Raw genomic sequence first — 18,490 nt, 5'->3', positions numbered from 1 at the left:
CCGCCGCCGACACCGGAAGTCGCGTCTATGCACTTCCAGACATGCATAGATGCGACTTTTGAAGCCGGCGGCGGCCATTTTTTGTGCCCATAGAAGGGCAAATCAGAAAGAAAAAAAAATGGCCGCCGGCAGGAGAAAATAACGGAGAAAAACGGGAGACGAAGTGATACGGGGGGCCACCGGGAAAAGGTAAGTAAAATCGGGGTTTTCACGGAGAAAACGGGGTACTTGGCAGCTATGCAGTACTGGTTTATTAACTGTACTTTCATGCTGCCCCATAACTCTGGGTGGAGTACATCAAAAAGCTATTTTGAAAAACACACTCCATCAAACATTTAACACAATGCCATTCACGAAAAGGCAGGAATGCATATGCGATTTTTTTTTTTAAGCCCCATGATGGTGCCACAATCAGGTCACGGCCTCATTTTTCAGCGCAGGGTGATATTTTCCATTTTCGCGAGGGAATAAATCTGGTACTTCCTCCTGGGATGAGGATTAAGCTATTGGCACTTGAAAGCAAAACAACCACCCACAAGACACAGCTGGGCAGATATTAGGAAACGAGACTCACTTCCCCTTTCCAAACCAGTTGCCAACACACGTCACTACCGAGGGCCATCCCGTCGTTTGTGCCAAGCCATTGAGGACCTAGTGGGTGGGTGGAAGAAGCAGGAGAGGGGGAAAAACACACAGCTAGTTAAGCCAAAGTTAGCATTATGCACAAAGCCTTATCATTATAAGAAGAATAATGGGTTGTAACCAATGGGTTGTATCTAATGCTAGGCCCCAACTGCACTATGCATATAAAGCAGTATCATACCACTTTAAATAGTAATGGCTTCCTCCCCAAAAAATTCTGGGAAATGTTAGGAGAGTTCTCCTGTTCCCCTCACAGAGTTGCAATTCCCAGAGTACCCTGGGAAGAAGAAAGCCTCTTTGCAGACTGTAAGGGGCCTAAGAACTCTCAGCACCCTTTAAAAATTACAGTTCCCAGGATTCTTTGAGGGAATCCATGGCTGTCCTACTCGGACCAGACACATCTAACTGAGGTTCATTAATTTCAATCGGTCCAACTCTAAGTTCAACTTAGTTGGCAACCACCCACTAAAAATTCATAGAGAAATGGAATGTTTTTTATTATTATTTCTTACTATATTGGCAAATTTCAAGATGCAATAAATCCCTAGACTTTATTGAGTGAAACAGAGCTCTGATTTAAAATTTGAGTAAGACAGAATTATTTTTTTCCTTATTCCTTTATCAAGGCAAAAATATAATGATGAAGGTGATACTAAATACGGCACTGGCAATTTCAACACACACACACACAACTACATTATGTCAATTACTTGACTTTTGAAACTGCCTGCTAATTTATGTTCAATTTAATTCTGTACAGTCGTACCTTGGTTTTCGAACAACCTAGTTCTCAAACGTTTCGGCTACCGAACTATCGAAACCCAGAAGTGACTGTTCTAGTTTTCAAACATTCTTTTGGAAGCCAAACATCCAACATGGGCTTCCGTGGCTTCCAACTGGCTGCAGGAGCTCACATACACATACTCCTCGTAGTTCAGGGAGCTCAGAGCTTAGATAGGTGGCCACAATACCTTTCTTTCCCCCTCCTTCCTAACAACTCTGTGAGGCAAGCAAGGGCGAGAGGCAGGAGTAACCAATCCCCCATTGAGCTTTGAGGTCTGCCATCCTGTTTTGCACAGTGAAGACCCCTAAAGGTCTCCACCTAAAGGTCAAACTAGATACGACGCCATTCAAGTAATTAGCCAGATCGGGATTTGGGCTCTGGCATGTGAGATGGAGGTGAGGTTTGTCCCGGGATGTTCTTAAGGCAGATCGGGGAACCTGTATCTGCCATTTGCATTGGTAAAAATGTTTTCCCATTGGAGCAAACTGGAGCTTGTTTCTCAATGCAAAAAACACACACCAAAAACACAGGGAAAACGAGGACCCCCGATCCAGATCAGAAGAACATTGAGGGCAAAGCATTAATGCCTTTATCCTGATACAGTGGTAACTTGGTTCTCAAACGCCTTGGTTCCCATACACCAAAAACCCGGAAGTAAGTGTTCTGGTTTTCGAACGTTTTTCGGAAGCCGAACGTCCAATGCGGTTGTCGGCTATTGTTTCCAGGGCCCTGCACCAATCAGAAGCTGCGCCTTGGTTTTCAAACATTCCAGAAGTCAAACGGACTTCCAGAACAGATTAAGTTTGGCGCTTTTGTTTTTGCTATTTATTTTGCGTTTTTGTTTTTGCGGCTTATTCGGTTAATCTGTTTTTGTGACTGTGTGGAACCCTATTCACTTGGTGATTGATTGACTGCGGAAATGGATAAAAGCCCCCCCCCCCATCCAAACAATGACTATCATCAGTGCAGGTAAGAATTATTATTTTTTAAATTTTTATCATCTATAATACTGTCTTATTTATTTTATAGTACAGTACATTGTTTAATGCTTTCATTTTATGGCTCAATGGCCTCGTTAGATAGTAAAATTCATGTTAAATTTCTGTTTTAGGGGTTGTTTTCAAAAGTCTGGAAAGGATTACAGTGGTGCCTCGCTAGACGAATTTACTTTAAAAAAAACAAGCTTTATTGATTCACATTAAAATTCATACAAAGATAGAAAGAAAAAACATACATTCCATTTATACAATAATAAATAATAAATAATTCAAATAATTAAAAAAATTCAAAAAAAATTCAAAAAAAACTTCAATGCATTCCTATGGGATTCGCTAGACGAATTTACATCGTTCCACGGGTCTTTTCTTATAACGAAAAATTCGTCTAGCGAATCCCATAGGAATGCATTGAATTTTTTTTTGAATTTTTTTTTTGCCCGTAGGAACTCATTAATTGAATTTCAATGCATTCCTATAGGAAACTGCGATTCACTAGACGAATTTTTCGTAAAACGAATTCGTCAAGCAAGGCAACCTCCACTAGAAAAAACCTTTCGTTAAGCGGAAATTTCGTTAAGCAGGGCATTCATTAAGCGAGGCACCACTGTAATCTGTTTTGCATTACTACTGTATGGGAAAACGCGCCTTGGTTTTGGAACACTTTGGTTTTGGAATTGGCTTCCGGAACGGATTAAGTTTGAGAACCAAGGTACCACTGTACCCTTAAGTCATGGTCCAATTCCAACTTGCCCCCCTCTTCCACCTGTGATGTATTTTAAAAAAGCCATGCACACAATTATTGTGTCATAGTGCCTCATCTAGTTTAGCCCATCAGGATAGCTAACCTCAGTCCCCTGACAACTGATGGTACACATCCCCAAAAGAGCTGTAGGAACAAAGTCTTCCTCACTGCTCATTCCCAAGTAAGCAAGCCAGGGATCCTGATTGTCTGAGTCAACTCAAATTTGGGGGTGTTTCTGGGATGCATCTTGCCTCTCTTCATTCTAGACTTCCCTGTGAGCAAGACCTGGCTGGGCTACCACCCAAACCAGTTGTGAAGTTCAATCCATGAAGGAGTGGGAGGAGAAGATTATCATGACTCGTCCCAGAGCCAGTTTCAATTGGGAAGGAAGAACAATGGGACGCCTTGCCCAACCCGCTCTCTAGGGTTCCAGGAAAGGTCCTCTCCGAGCACTACGTGGAGGTGCCAAGGAGTGGATCTTTCTTCCCTTGGCTCAAGCTTAGGGGATACCCATCCTGGTTTTCAGGTGCACGATGTTGATCGGCCAGCCCCTGTGACCTGCCACAAAACCACCAGAGCTCAGAGCTGAAGGGTTGGCCCGAGTCTTCATGGCAAAACCTTCTCAAGGCTGCTCAGCATTGATTGGTTGGCCCTGGTATCAATGGCACAGCCATAAATTAAGTATAAATTAAGTTTTTTAAAAAAATGGCAATCAAATATTTGAGAGCAGATAAACATGTGATATCCTTGGAAGCATAACCCATCTTTGGAATGTTTAAGGAATAACATCAGGCTATGGGCCTGATTTCCTGATAAGGTTTCAGCTGTGCTTTTTATGTTAATAGCCAGCAAAGAAAGGACCACACCCATGGAACAGTGTAAATGAGCTCATTATGGAATGATTCACCAGAGTTATATAAGGACGCAGGTATCACCCCAAGAAATTGCTCACTAATCCCTGTATTGGATTTTCCCATCAGTTAATTAATCAATGAATCGCTCAAGTCAAACCAACAGCTTTAGTTAATTGAGCTGTGGGGACAAAGTTTAGTGACAGAGGTCAAAACGGAAGGGGACAGTCGCGAGCTTAATTTTTGAAGCTACTGTTTGAAGCTACTATTTGGGGTCTTATATACAAATGATTACCACAATGTGGATCGGTTGGTTAAATTCAGAAGGTCGGCGGTTCGAATCCCTGTGACGGGGTGAGCTCCCGTTGCTTGGTCCCAGCTCCTGCCAACCTAGCAGTTCGAAAGCACGTCAAAATGCAAGTAGATAAATAGGAACCGCTACAGCGGGAAGGTAAATGGCGTTTCCATGTGCTGCTCTGGTTTGCCAGAAGCGGCTTTGTCATGCTGGCCACATGACCTGGAAGCTATACACCAGCTCCCTCGGCCAATAATGCGAGATGAGCGCGCAGCCCCAAAGTCGGTCACAACTGGACCTAATGGCCAGGGGTCCCTTTACCTTTACCTTTATACAAATGATTACCACAATGTGGATTGGTTGGTTAAATTCTACGTTATATCATGCTTTGGTCAACAACTTGAAGAAAATGCTTGGTATGCAATCAACCACCTGAAAGGCACTCACACACTACAGATGTTAAGTCTCCTGACATTTAAGATATTCCAGGGATGGTCGGTCTTAAAATTCTATCTCACATGGCAATTGGAGTGACGTCCACAAGGAAAAATGCTCTGTTATACCCCAAAGCTCTGAAATTCTCCCCCATCAAAGGCCCATAGGATATTATTATTATTATTATTATTATTATTATTATTATTATTATTATTACCTGCTTTTATTATAGACAATATTTTATTATAGATAATATTGTATACTATAATACTATAATATTTTATTATAGATAATATTATTATTATCTGCTTTATTTGGCATAGCCATCCCATGACAATTCACTATATGTATTTTCTCAAGAAAATTTGCCACATAATTTCCAAACAACTGTCTGATCAATGAGCAGAAGCAACGAAAATTAAAGGATCTCTTCCTGTTTTCTTTTTGAAGCAACTTGTTAAGGTATTTCCTTCTTTCTTTGCTGTTGTGCCTTCAGTACAAACTGTTTCATCTCAGCTGTTTGTCAGATCCCAGCTCGTTTCTTATTTTTAATTTCCACTCCCCCCCCCCATTGCAAGTGGGTTGTTTTTCATTGTAAGTACACTGCTCCGGGAAATGTACATTGACAGGTGGTTGAAACCAAAGGGGGAGAACCTATGAGACTCCAGAGAGTGTTGGACTACAACTCCCATCACCTCTGACCTTCAGACACGCTGTCTGGGTGTTGGAATCCAACAACATCTGGCGGCCCAAAAGCTCCCCATCTCCGATCTAAGCGTTTAAAAAATACAGGCAACTCCCATTTTAGGTGCAGCAGATACGTGCGCACAGCGCCGAACCCGGAAGTGACCTGGAAATGTCATAAAGATGTCATTGAAATGTCACTAAAAGGGTGGAGCATTTGCATGCTTTTACAATGGGTTTCCAATCCGACCTGATTTCATGCAAGGGCGCAATACCCCAGAAACACCACCCCCGTGCAAATGGGGAGCTGTCTGTAAACAAATACATTTGATTTAATCAGCTACAGTGTTCTTAACTGGTGAACAGCCCCACTGGTAAGGTCAGCATAAAGACTTTAGGGCACCCTGAGCACAAAAACTACAGTGTATTTTACATACAATTTTGCATTGTATGTAAAATATCCGAGGTTCAATTCCCAGCATCTCCAGACAGGGCTGAGAGAACTTTGTGTCTCAAATCCTGGAGAGTTACTGCAAGTAACCAATGCCAAGCCAGACGGACCAATGATCTGACTTAGTACAAGGCAGCTTCCTCTTGTTCCTTCCTAATGTGGAACATTCTGCATTCAACCGATGTGTTCTGCCACTGAGCCAAGGCTTTCTTAAATTAACAATTCAAAGTGTTGGTGCTGATGTTTAAAGCTCTAAATGGCCTCGGTCCAATATACCTGAAGGAGCGTCTCCACCGCCATCATTCAGCCCAGACATTGAGGTCCAGCTCTGAGGGCCTTCTGGCGGTTCCCTCCCTTCGAGAAGTGAGGTTACAGGGAACCAGGCAGAGGGCCTTCTCAGTGGTGGTGCCCGCCCTGTGGAATGCCCTCCCATCAGATGTCAAAGAAATAAACAACTACCTGACTTTTAAAAGACATCTGAAGGCAGCCCTATTTAGGGAGGCTTTTAATGTTTGGTGTTTTAAATATTCTGTTGGGAGCCGCCCAGAGTGGCTGGGGAAACCCAGCCGGATGGGCAGGGTATAAATTTCTTAACAACAACAACAACAACAACAACAACAACAACAACAACAACAACAACAACAGAAAGCAAAGTAACTCTCAGAAATGCCACGGTACTTAGGAGTAGCGCTTTTAAGGTAATATAGTGCCAGTACTCAGATACTGGGAAAAGTGTCAGCGAGGACCATCACAAAAGTACTGGTAATACTGGTTGGGTGGAAACTTACTGAATCATCGATTTTGAAATATGCATAAGCACGGGGCTAAGAAGTTCAGACAAAAACAGAAGCACCACATCCACAATAACCTCTCATTTGACTGCAGTGTGTGTCATTCAGACTGACAGGCTCAGCTGGCCAGGGAAAATATACTGCATCTTTCTCAAAGTTATTCCGATGGCTAAATATATCGGGTTTCTGTTTGCCCAGACTGCAGTGCATGTGACTATGAGATCCACGGAGCTGAGCATCAGAAACCGTTTTCCCATGAGGAAGCAAGTGGAGCAGAGGAGGGTCAAACCACTCACTCAAAAGTTCATCGAGCAAGGAAGATCAGAGTGGGGAAACCTGCCAACTAGGTCCTGCATAAAGGCTACAGGTACTTGATGATTACATTCTTTATACAGCTCCATCAGTGCACATGGTTATGGTGGAGAGAGATCGCCATTTATTTTTGACAAGTGGAGGAGGAAAAGAGGAAGCTGACCTAGGCAAAAGATAATCACGATCTAACTTAGAAGCTTAACGAGAGGAGCCCTAGAAGCCACCTTACAGGAAATCAAACCACTGGTTCATTTAGCTCAGTGTCACCTGCACTGGCTGGCAGCTGCTCTCCAGGGTTGCAGGCAGGGGTCTTTTCCAGGGGACTGAACCTGGGACCTTCTGATGCAAAGCAGATGCTCTGTGCTTGAGCTACGGCCCTTTCCCAGATGAGGGTGTGCAATAAGCCACTTTATATTAAATCAAGCTAGCGATGCTTCCAAATCCATAGAATAAATCCTCTCTTTTTTGCAATTGGTTTCAAAGTCAGTTCTGAAGTGGCCCAGGAAGGATTAAGTCTGGCTTCTCTTCCCCTTCATGTGGAACCCAGAACCAAGATGGATCCTCACGCTGTAAGTTGTTCCACCTTGGGAGATGGGCAATCAGTCAGCCCTCCAGCCAGGTCCATCTGCCTACCACCTGCTTCAAGAGAAAGCTATGTTGGCCCTCCGGATATGTCCCTCTCATTATCCGAAAGATGATTTCTCCAAGAGAAATCTCCTCACTCTCTATCTGTGTGAACTGCAAAGGCCCACAGAATCACAGTCGGCCATCTAGCCTAGGGTTTCCCAAACTTAGGTCTCCAGCTGTTTTGGACTACAATTCCCATCATCCCTGACCACTGGTCCTGCGAGCTAGGGCTGATGGGAGTTGTAGTCCAAAAACAGCTGGTCTGAAGAACCCTTGACAGAAGCAAATAAGGGCAGGCCTGCTGCTTGACCAGGCCAAAAGGGTCATCTTAGTCCAGCAGCCTGTTCTCACAACGACCAGACAGGTGTCTATGGGAAGCCTGCAGGCAGGAGACTGGAGTGCAACCGTGTTCTCCGCACTTGAGATTCCCAACAACTGGTAACTGATAAATGCAAGAAATCTGGAGCAAGAGCATCTTCAACTGATGACGGTCCAGCTTCTGCCTCCGGTGAGAGACCATCAAGTGATTGGCAACATTGCTGAACCGCTCTTGCTACCACGAAGCTTCTCATAGTCATCCTGCTCTGGAGGGCAGGACTCAAACCAATGGCTTCAAATTACAAGAAAGGAGATTCCGACTAAACATCAGGAAGAAGAACAGCTGTTCAAAAGTGGAATGGGCTCCCTCGGGAGGTTGTGGACTCTCCTTCATAGGGGTTTTTAAAGCAGAGGTTGGATGGTTGCCTGTCATGGATGCTTTAGCTAAGATTCCTACATTGCAGGGGGTTGGAATGAATGACCCTTGGAGTCCCTTTCAACTCTACGATTCTATGATTCACCTGTAACTCCAGCCCATGAGACCTAGTCCTTCCCTCTGAGAAGTGGAGAACATTCGTGGGACAGCCCTTCAGGTGTTTAGAGAATGCGATCACCTCCCCTCTCAGCCTTTTCATTAGACATCAGGTTGACTCTTGGTTTGATGGAGCTATGGCCAAGTGCCTTCTTGAGGGGTGTCTCCTTGCCTTAGTGGCCCTCAACAGCAATCGTAGGCCACAGCACTCTGATTGGTTTATGTATGCAACTTAGAACCTGCGGCCCTCCAGACCTTAACCCTGCATTTGGCCCTAGACTGATTTTCTGGGCTTGGCCTAGGTTTGTTTGGACTCTGTTGCTCCTGCAAATCTGCGTTGGTGGTGAGGACTTTGGGGAGAGGCTCGTACCTCCTGGGCCTTGGACCCCTAGCTCCTTGGGACCCAGAGCACGACAGATGATACAAGACCTGCTCAGAGACCCCCATAGCAGGAAGAGGAAACGGCTCTAGAGAACTTAGTTGGCAAATGTGATGACTCTCCGTACCTGTACAAGAACAAAATACCACAGTTCATGGATGTTCCAGTAGTAGCCCAGTCCAAATAATGCAGTGAACAACCCGCTCAGCAGCATTCCTCCAGACAGATAGTAGCGCAATGGAAGGCGCTCACCGAAGACCCCACTGTGGGAGACAGGAAGGAAGAGCGCATGAAACACAACAGCTACTTCTCAAGCCAAACCAGAAATGAACGTAGAAACGGCTTAAAGGGTAAAGGTAAAGGGACTCCTGACCGTTAGGTCCAGTCGTGGATGACTCTGGGGTTGCGGCGCTCATCTCGCTTTACTGGCCGAGGGAGCAGGCGTTTGTCCGCAGACAGTTTCCAGGTCATGTGGCCAGCATGACTAAGCCGCTTCTGGCGAACCAGAGCAGCGCACGGAAACGCCGATTACCTTCCTGCTGGAGCGGTACCTATTTATCTACTTGCACTTTGACATGCTTTCGAACTGCTAGGTTGGCAGGAGCTGGGACCGAACAACGGGTGCACACCCCGTCATGGGGATTCGAACTGCCGGCTTTCTGATCGGCAAGCCCTAGGCTCTGTGGTTCAACCCACAGCGCCACCCGCGTCCCCGGAAACAGCTTAGGGCCACTTAAATTAAAGGAGTAACTGCAGGAGTAACAGAAGCTGGTGTTTCTTCTTCCTAGAATCTGGGAAACCATCGTCAACAACACAGTTATTTCCCATGTCGCATTTCCCACACCGACAGAGCAGCACCAGAAGCGAAGCCATTGTGGCTGCATTGCGGTTGCGACGCCCTTTGTCTTTGAGGAAGGACACAAATTTTGCAATGCCCTGGCCTGGTCAATTAAGCTGACCCATGATGATAAAAATGGCATATACACAGCCCTGGAAATAACCCCGTGGAACAGTTTAATAACTACTTAGGAGACAAGAGAGCAAACAGGATCCATCATGTGGACAAGAGTCCTGTTGACGTCTCGAGCCCTCCATTAGCAGATTTCTTATCTGCCTGCAGTTACGACCATGTTTATGGGAATTCTGTATCTCTGATCGGTTTCCTGCGTGGTTTAAGAGGTGAGCTGATTGCTGGCAGGTGTGGCTGGCACCTGCCATGCCAAAGTAATCAAACATTATGGATTTGTCCTAAGAGCACCTCTTGGGTCGTTGGAGATCTTTTAACAACAGCCGGGATACTGAAGTTCATAAGCCGGTGGTTGATCACAGGCAGGACCTGTGAATGAGAAACAGGCTGGGGCCATATCCGGCCCTTCAGGCCTCTCTGCTTGGCCCTTGGGGATCTCATCAGGCCACGTCCCCTCCCAAACCACTAGCCCTGCTTTCCGTTCTCCTTGAGTGGTTATTTTTTTGCCTGGCTGGACTATGTCCTTGAACTCTGACCATGCTTCCAGCTTGCCAGGATAGAGGAGAGAGAACTCTGCATGTTTGTAAAAACTAACCTACTGTAGCAAAGGTCAACATTCATTGCTCAGCACGCTTTTGTCTTTGGCACTGCCCACCACTAGAATGTGGCTAAGGAAAAAGGTACCCCACCTGTGGTGTAGGTAAACCAAGACCAAATCTAAATTGCAAATGCCACTGAAGGAGCTGGTGAAATTAAGATCACAAGGATTGCATTGCTAGATCTGACTCCTATTCCCCTCCCCTGGGGGTAGGACACATGTCTCCTAACAATTCCCATTGCCCTTAACAAACTACAGTTCCCAGGATTCTTTGGGGGAATCCATGGTTCTTTATAGCGGCATGATACTGCCTTAAAGGCACAGTGCAGATGGGGCCTGAATCCCACTGTGTTCAGTGGGAATTACTCCCTACTAAATGTGCACAGGATTGCAGCATTAATGGAACCAACAGACCCTTTCAAGCAGGCATGCTTGTGACTTTAACCGTAGATCTATACAAACTCAGTGCACACTAGAGACCCTGGGCGGAGTAATGGCCGTTAGAGTGTTGGGAGATCAGGGTTCTAATCCCCACTCAGCCATGAATCTCACTGGGCAACCTTGGGCCCGTCACCATTTCTTGGCCTAACCTACCTCAAAGGGTTGTTGTGAGGATGAAATGGGGAGAAGGAGACTCCTTGGGAGATCAAGGTGGTATATAAATGAAATAAACAAGTAAATGTGTCCGTTTCTTTCCTTCCTGCATTCTGAGTACATACCTGATGTACATTCCTATAGCGTAGGCAACCAGGAACGCATTGTCCAAGGCTCCAAAGAGTTCTTTGTAGTTGTCCTGATCTGGAAGAAGCAGCAGTATGGGTTAAGTTCAGTGGCAGCCATACACCACTTGGCAAAAGGAATATCAAGCTCACACAGGTTCCTGTATTAAGGCAGCTGCCCCCCCCACTCCCCCCTTTTTTGCAGTGGGCAGGGAAGAGCAGTTCCTGACTGCTGATCAGCCACACAAAGTTTTGGAGCAGAATATCACACGATTTGTCTGTTTCGGTCTTATGAATTTCCTACCTTCACAGGTTTCCAGGTCAACTCCTGTGCACTGTTCTCTTAGCTGCACTCTGAAGCGGTACAGTCCCAGCAGGGCTATAGCACAGGCTTTTTTAAAATGTCAACTCTCCATTTCCATCTCTCCATTTCTTTTCTGGATGCAAAGTGCGTGCTCTTAAGTGCAGGCCAACGCAGCCATGCATGCATCAAGGTTGCGGCTACATAATGGGAACACAGGGAGCCTCCCTCGCAGGGCTGTTGTACGGACGAGCCTCCCTCGCAGCCCATTCTCCTTGCTGCATCCTATAAATGGAACTTCTCTTCCAAGCACACAGATGGCAGCCCCTTACTCCCCTCCTTCAAAATGCACCTTGTCCATGTGGCTGTTCATTTGGCTTTTTAATTCCCCATTCTCAGCTGCAACCTGGACGCATGCTTGACAGCATTTGCCTGCACTTAAGAGCACATGCCTTGCATCCAGAAAATCCAGATGCCTTGCATCCAGAAAATCTCCCAGTGCTGCGAAAGACCTTGGCCTGAAAGCCTGGAGAGCCGCTGTCAGCTGGGTATAGGGCAGTATATAAATTCAAGAACTAATAATATTAGACAGTACTGGGTCAAGTGGGCACATGGTGAAAGACAGCTGAAGGCAGTTCCCCAACTCTCCCTCCCACTGCTGTTTCACCCATTTCCTATTCCAAACTGTAAGCTCCTTGCAGATGGGGACCTGTGTCTTTTTGCCTAAGCAGCTCTGTAAAGGTACAGTTTACCCTGAGATTGCACTGTAGAAATATATATATCTATGTAAAGCCTGACTGCGCAGTGGGAACCAACCAGCAACCAATCTGCTAATGAGGCTCCACAACGACATTGGAAACAAATGCAGATAAGATATGCCAAGGTTGCTAATCACATCAGAATAATGCCTGTTGGCCCACGAGGCATCCCGTTTCGGTTACTGCATACAAATCAGTTGGGATCAGAGAGCCTAAGGTGGCCATAAAGGCTGCCTAGTCACCTGAGGTTTCCAGGAAAGGGACTCTGGATACAGACCACAACATTCCTGCTGTTTTCCAGACGACAACTCTGAAAGCCACATGTCCAAATCGCAGAAGTCACAAATAGCTTTTCCATATCCACCAACACAGAAAGTTGTTTTCTACCAAGCTCAGACCATCGGTCCATCAAGCTGAATACTGTCTGTACTACACTGACCAAACAGTGACTCCCGAAGCTTTGCCAGCCCTACCTGGAGGTGCCAGGAATTGAAACCGGGACCCTTTGCCTGCAGAGCAATTGCTCTGCCATGGACCTATGGTCCTTCCCTACTTTACAGCGCTGCAAGCTACACTATTTTGCCCTGTCCTCCATCACTTTATGAAGGCCAAGAGTGCGTTTGCTCTTCTGGGGAAAGATACAGCAGAAAACAAATGCAGCCTTACCAAAAGGCTTCCAGTCACACCACGTAGTGCTGTTTGATTCATTGTGCGGATTGGGTCCCCGCGAAGAGCAGTTATAATGCAGTTCACTCTGGGGGGAAAACACACAGAGAGAGAACAGGCGCATGAGTCAGAGATCCTTTATCCATTCATTAAATTTACATCCTCCCCAAAGAGCCGAGGGTGAGAAAAACATTGGGCAAAATATTCCTGCATTGCAGGGGGGCTGGACCTGGTGATCCTCGTGGTCCCAGCTCTATGATTCTATGAATTTAAAACAAGAACAAACACATTTTCAAAGCATTCTCTCCACAGGAGATTTCGGGGCTGCCAGGAGCGGCATGCTTCAGCCACCAAGTGTCTGGGTAAATAGGGATGTTTTAAAATATCTCCTGAAAGTCAGTAATGAGGGAGACAGATGCACCTCACTAAGGGGGACATTCTAGAAATGGGGAGCCGCCACTAAAAAAGGCCCTGTCATGGGTCAACGCCAACTGGGCAGCCTCCGGTGGTGGCACTGCCAACAAGGTTTCACTTGCCAAACATAGGGGTTGAGAATAGTGGACGTGGCACACTCTTAGGTCCTTGGTCCCAGGCCATTAAGGGCTTTAAAGATCAGCACCAATGCATTGAGTTTGGTCCGGTAGCTCACCGACAGCCAGGGCAGAGGTTTTGGGATTAGCAACACATGGCCCCAGCCAGCAGTCATGTTTTATGTACTTACGTAAGACATTTCTATACCACCTAGTTATTCACATTTCTAAGAGGCATACATAGAAACAATCAGCGGGAAATGGAACAACGGAAAAATCACCATAGAACCACACTGCACTAGCTGTAGCCTCCAGAATGTCTTCTGCAGTAGTCAGATGGGAGGTCACCCGAGCATGGACAATTGAGGCCAGGAATGGCCCTAGCTAAGCAGCCTACACTGGGCTTAAGCACTCCTCCTACAAAAGTCACTCCAGACTCTAGTGGCAAGCTGGAATCCAGGAGTACGTTGAGACTCTGAACCTGTTCCTTCAAAGAGAATGAAACCCCTCTCAAGACAGGAGATGGGAGCCAACTCCTAGGGGCTGTAGTCCCGTTGGACCCCCAATAAAATATTTGAGGGGCATTGCCATTCAAATAGCATGTGCGCATCCTGTGATTATTTTATTCAACTTGGCACCCTTGGGCACAGGCCACACACCCAATAAAGTATCTCTACACACCAGGTCTGGGAACAGAGTGCCGGAAGGGATACACACATGAAAATGGATTTTTATACGTTTGGCAAACGACAAAGGTGCTGATTGCAAGGAAACAAGAAAGGCCAGCTATGAAAATGGATTAAAATTAATAGACGGATGAGAAGGCGATTAAAGAAGAAGAATGAAGTGACAACATCAGGAAGCAATGGACATATGTTTGTAACAGGAGCGGGAAACCTTATTATTATTATTATTATTAAATGTGTTGTTGTTGTTGTTTAGTCGTTTAGTCGTGTCCGACTCTTCTAATTTGGATCGATTTGTTAAAATTTGGGAAACTAATAAAACTAATACAGTATATAAAAAAGGGACATCACATTCTCAGGCATGGTGGTTTCATATAGCACCATCAGTATGGATGCAAATTTAAAGGGCACAAGAAAACAGGTCCCTGCCCCTAGGGGCTTGCAATCTAGAAAAGGGATACACCAGAGGAACAGGAGGGAAGTGGAGGAAGGGGCAAGTTCAAATATGCCTGCTTTCAGCTGAAGCCAGTGAATGTTTACCTGGGTGGAAGTGGATCTCACTGCATTCAATGGGACTTCTTCCCAGGGACACTTGTATAGGATTGCATGTCCACCCTTTTGCGTCCAAAGATAGCCCCTCACCCCTGGGGACCGATGCTACATACCTTTACTATACTAATGGGCTTCCGTGAGAGATGGAAAGTGGTGTAGCACAGGAACGTCAACACAAGAATTAATCCCCGGTACCTAGAAAAGAACACACATATGAAAGATAGAGCAAACAGTGAGAAAGATGGAAAACAGTGATAAGCTTTAACTGTTATCTCTGAAGGCTGACGGCTGAAGTCTCACCAGCTTGCTTGAGCAGTTTGCAGAAAAATAAATGTCTACCACATCCTCTGGGTGGAAGAAAACCAAAGCTGGGAGGTCATTTTACTCCCTAATGTAGTTTAAGCTACAGAAATTGGTATGCTTTAACTCTACATCCAAGGGCACCATGTATCAAAAGAAAAGCTTACTGCTTATTTCATCATTATTAAATTTATATCCTGCCCTTCTTCCCAAAGGAGCCCAGGGCAGCAAATGGCATGTGATAATAATAATAAGAAGAACATATTTAAAACAATATGGTACCAGTCCAGACTTGATGAAAGGCTGTGTGAAAGAGGCAGCTCTTCAAGCAGGTACTGAAAAGACAGCAGAGTCGGTGCCTAACTCTGGGGAAGGCGTTCGAAAGGGCAGGTGCTACAACCCTAAAAAGCCTGTTGTTCTGTTGTTACAACCATCACTGCAAGGTGCATTACTAAGTACAATAGGGCAGGTTCTTGACTCAATGGCATAAGCCAAGGGATACGTGAAAAAGATCACATGATCACACGGAAAAGATCACATGATCTACTACTACTGCAAAAATAGGGGCCACCTTTCCTGGTCGCTTTGCTTGCCAACCCCAGCCACCACCTTCCCTTTACACCTCAGCAAATCCCCTTCCCCACCCTTTTACAACTTGCCAAACTGCAGCGTGACAGCATCCTTACAATTTTATTATATCGTTAGAAATAGAATTCCAGCGCTACAGAGGGGGAAAAAATAGCTCAATTTCTCCCCAGAAGACAACTTTAAAATATGAAGGGTTTCCAGGTTAAAATGTAAGCTTCCTTCTTCCCAAACAGTTGAATCAGATTTCCAAAAACAGGCAACTAGTATTAATCCTTTAAAATTAAACTAAATGCATTTTATAAAAATCAGGGGAATGTTTTTTTTTTCCTTTTGATATATACACTACATGCATGTTTATCATCCACTTGGGTTGCAACCCTACGCACTTGCATAGGAATAGTCGAACTCAACAAAATTTACTTCTGAGTAAATGCAGAGGAAAGCATAGTTTGTGAAAGCCAGCCAGCAAGTGGGCAGAGAATTTACATCATCCGTTACCATGGAACAGCATGCCGCAAAGTCCCTCCAGCCTCTGATCTTCTTCACCTTCAAGAGGTGAAACAGAGGCTGAAATAAATTGAGCAAGAGCCACCAAGGTCACCTGACTCATCCTCTTTATGTCTTCCTCAGAGAGCTGGCTGCATAAATCATTGCATCCTTTTTATCATTGCTGGTTGCAGTTCGCTCTTCTGTTGTGAAAAGACAAGGCCAGTTTGTACTTGCACCTTCACCTCTGGCTGACACCAGGGCAGGAGTTTGTGGCTTGGCCAAAATGGCCTGGGGGTGGGGACCAATTGGGGAGCACTGGTGTGTCTAATGAAGCCAGTGGACCAAAAGTTCCCCATCCCCAGAGGAGACAATGCTGGAGTTGGTAAAGCAATGGTTCTGATTCAGTATAAGGAAGGGTTTAAGGAATGGCGCTGTAGCTCAGTGTCAGAGTACCGGTCCTGTATTAGATATGTTCAGAGTGGCTCAGTCAGTAGAACATGAGACTCTTAATCTCAGGGTCGTAGGTTCAAGCCCCGCACTGGGTAAAAGATTCCTGCATTGCAGGGGGTTGGACTAGATGGCCCTCGGGGTCCCTTCCAACTCTACAATTCTGTGATTCTATCCCAGCACTAGGACTAAATGGATAAAGAGGCTGGCTTGGAACAAAGCAGTTTCCTACGACATTTCCAAGTAAACTGTATTGAATCCATGCAATTGGTTCTGGCCATCACCCCAGTGATGTAGCCACAGCACCTGGACATGTAGGAACTTATTCCAGCCTTTTACAAAAATAAAAAAATACTTTGACTCAAAACATTCCTGCTTGAAAACGAGCCCAGCAAATATTCCAAAGGTCTCGTTCATTTTTTTAGACGGCAGCTTGCTCCATCTTCCTTGGCGTTCCCCCCTTATCTGCAGGCTCTCCCCACCCCCACCCCCAGTGATCAAGTCATGTCATCCTTACAGGTAGACTTCTGAGATCCAGGAGGTTCCATTGCAGATTTGCTAACATTGTTCTGCAGGGGTCAGATGTGTTTTTCTTTGGGGCCGACATATGCCATTTGCATGGGGAAATTCCCCTCTGCTTTTAGGATGTAGGAATCGGGGACTGCCCAGTATCAGCTATGCCAGCAGAACCTCCCTGCTTTCCTGCAAGAGGGCAGGACAATGTTTTGCATCAAAACACTTCCTTGACCGCTGCTTCCAAGCATTTCATGCAGCACTTAACAAAACTGCTCAGGAACCGTCCCAGTAATCCCTATCACCCTGAGGATGGATAATACCAAGGGAAGCAGATTCCCTTTACACACCAGCTGCGATATGTGTACTGTATATTCCTGCGTATAACTCAGGAAAATCTTCTCAAAAGTCATGGGTCATCTCATACGCCGGGTCGTATTTCTTATATGGCGAGTATATCCCAAACTCTATACTTTAACTGGAAAAGTTGGGGGTCGTCTTATACGCCCAGTCGTCTTATACGCCGGAATATACGGCACTTGTGTATGGTCACACACAAACATATCACTTGCCATTGCTGCCCTGCTTCTCCAAGCGCTGAGAAGTTGCAGGGGTGCAGAAGTTACTGAGCTTTAGTTCCCTTCGGAAGGAGGTCACCAGAGGCTTAATGGTGTTTTGTAATAGTTGCATACAGTATATAGGCTGAACGTAGGTAGAGGCACAACTGAGACACTCCCAAAAGGCACTGCTTCCAAAGCAAATCTCTAGAAAGAGGCAGCCAGCACCCCAATATGCTATTAGTCCAAAACCTTGGCTCTCTCTGCCTTTTCTCTGTTTGGATTATATCTTCCTTAGCCAAAGTATTTGCCTACTTTGCTGATGGTTCTTCCTATTCAGAATATTCCCCCAAATCTCACTACTGTATTGAGTTTCCATGGCAACACATCACCTATATTTGCATGGCAAAGGGGTGTGGCAGGCCATGCCCCCCCAATCTAGTGTGTGTGTGTGTGTGTGTGTGTGTGTGTGTGTGTGAAATTTGATTTAGCTGCCTAAAACTCTGGATATCTGCTGCCAATCAGTGTAGACTATTCTGAGCTAGCTGAACCAATGGTGCAATTCAGTATCAGAAAGCGCTGCCTATGTTCCCATTTAAACAGATCTTTATATAAAACCTTGAGGACTAGAATCTTCCTTTCAGGAAAGGTATCAAAGCTCAGTGATAAAGTATACGCTGCAGGTAGGTAGCCGTGTTGGTCTGAGTCGAAACAAAATAAAAAAATTCCTTCAGCAGCACCTTGAAGACCAACTAAGTTTTTATTTTGGTATGAGCTTTCGTGTGCATGCACACTTCATCAGATACAACTGTATACGTAAAGTATACGCTGTGCATGCAAAAGGTCCCGTTTTTATTCCCCAGCATTTCCAAGTAGGAATGGGAGAAGCCACTGCCTGGAACTCTGGAGGGCTGCTGCCAGTCAGTATAGGCAATACTGATGGGCTCATGGTCTGACTCCGTATGGCAGCTTCCTATG

At 45.5% G+C, this 18,490-nt stretch overlaps 1 protein-coding gene across 4 annotated transcripts in view; it reads right to left on the bottom strand.

Moving 5' to 3' along the window:
* The window catches only part of SLC37A2 (solute carrier family 37 member 2), a 58,430-nt gene that overhangs the window by 27,186 nt on the left and 12,754 nt on the right, over nucleotides 1–18,490 (bottom strand). For all 4 annotated transcript variants that reach the window (XR_004693978.2, XM_035139149.2, XM_035139150.2 and 1 more), the window contains exons 2-6: nucleotides 14,732–14,813; nucleotides 12,851–12,938; nucleotides 11,126–11,204; nucleotides 8,969–9,104; nucleotides 575–651 (exon numbers count right to left, since the gene is read on the bottom strand). Coding sequence is in view for 3 of the 4 variants with exons in the window: in XM_035139149.2 (XP_034995040.1) it covers nucleotides 575–651; nucleotides 8,969–9,104; nucleotides 11,126–11,204; nucleotides 12,851–12,938; nucleotides 14,732–14,813 (462 nt within the window). In the remaining variant the exon portion in view is untranslated. The remainder of the gene's footprint in view (nucleotides 1–574; nucleotides 652–8,968; nucleotides 9,105–11,125; nucleotides 11,205–12,850; nucleotides 12,939–14,731; nucleotides 14,814–18,490) is intronic.

The sequence above is a fragment of the Zootoca vivipara genome, chromosome 15 (genome assembly GCF_963506605.1).
Source record: "Zootoca vivipara chromosome 15, rZooViv1.1, whole genome shotgun sequence".
NCBI classification, from domain to species: Eukaryota; Metazoa; Chordata; class Lepidosauria; order Squamata; family Lacertidae; genus Zootoca; species Zootoca vivipara.
The sequence above is the reverse complement of the archived record's forward strand: the minus strand, read 5'-3'. Positions and strand labels throughout refer to the sequence as shown.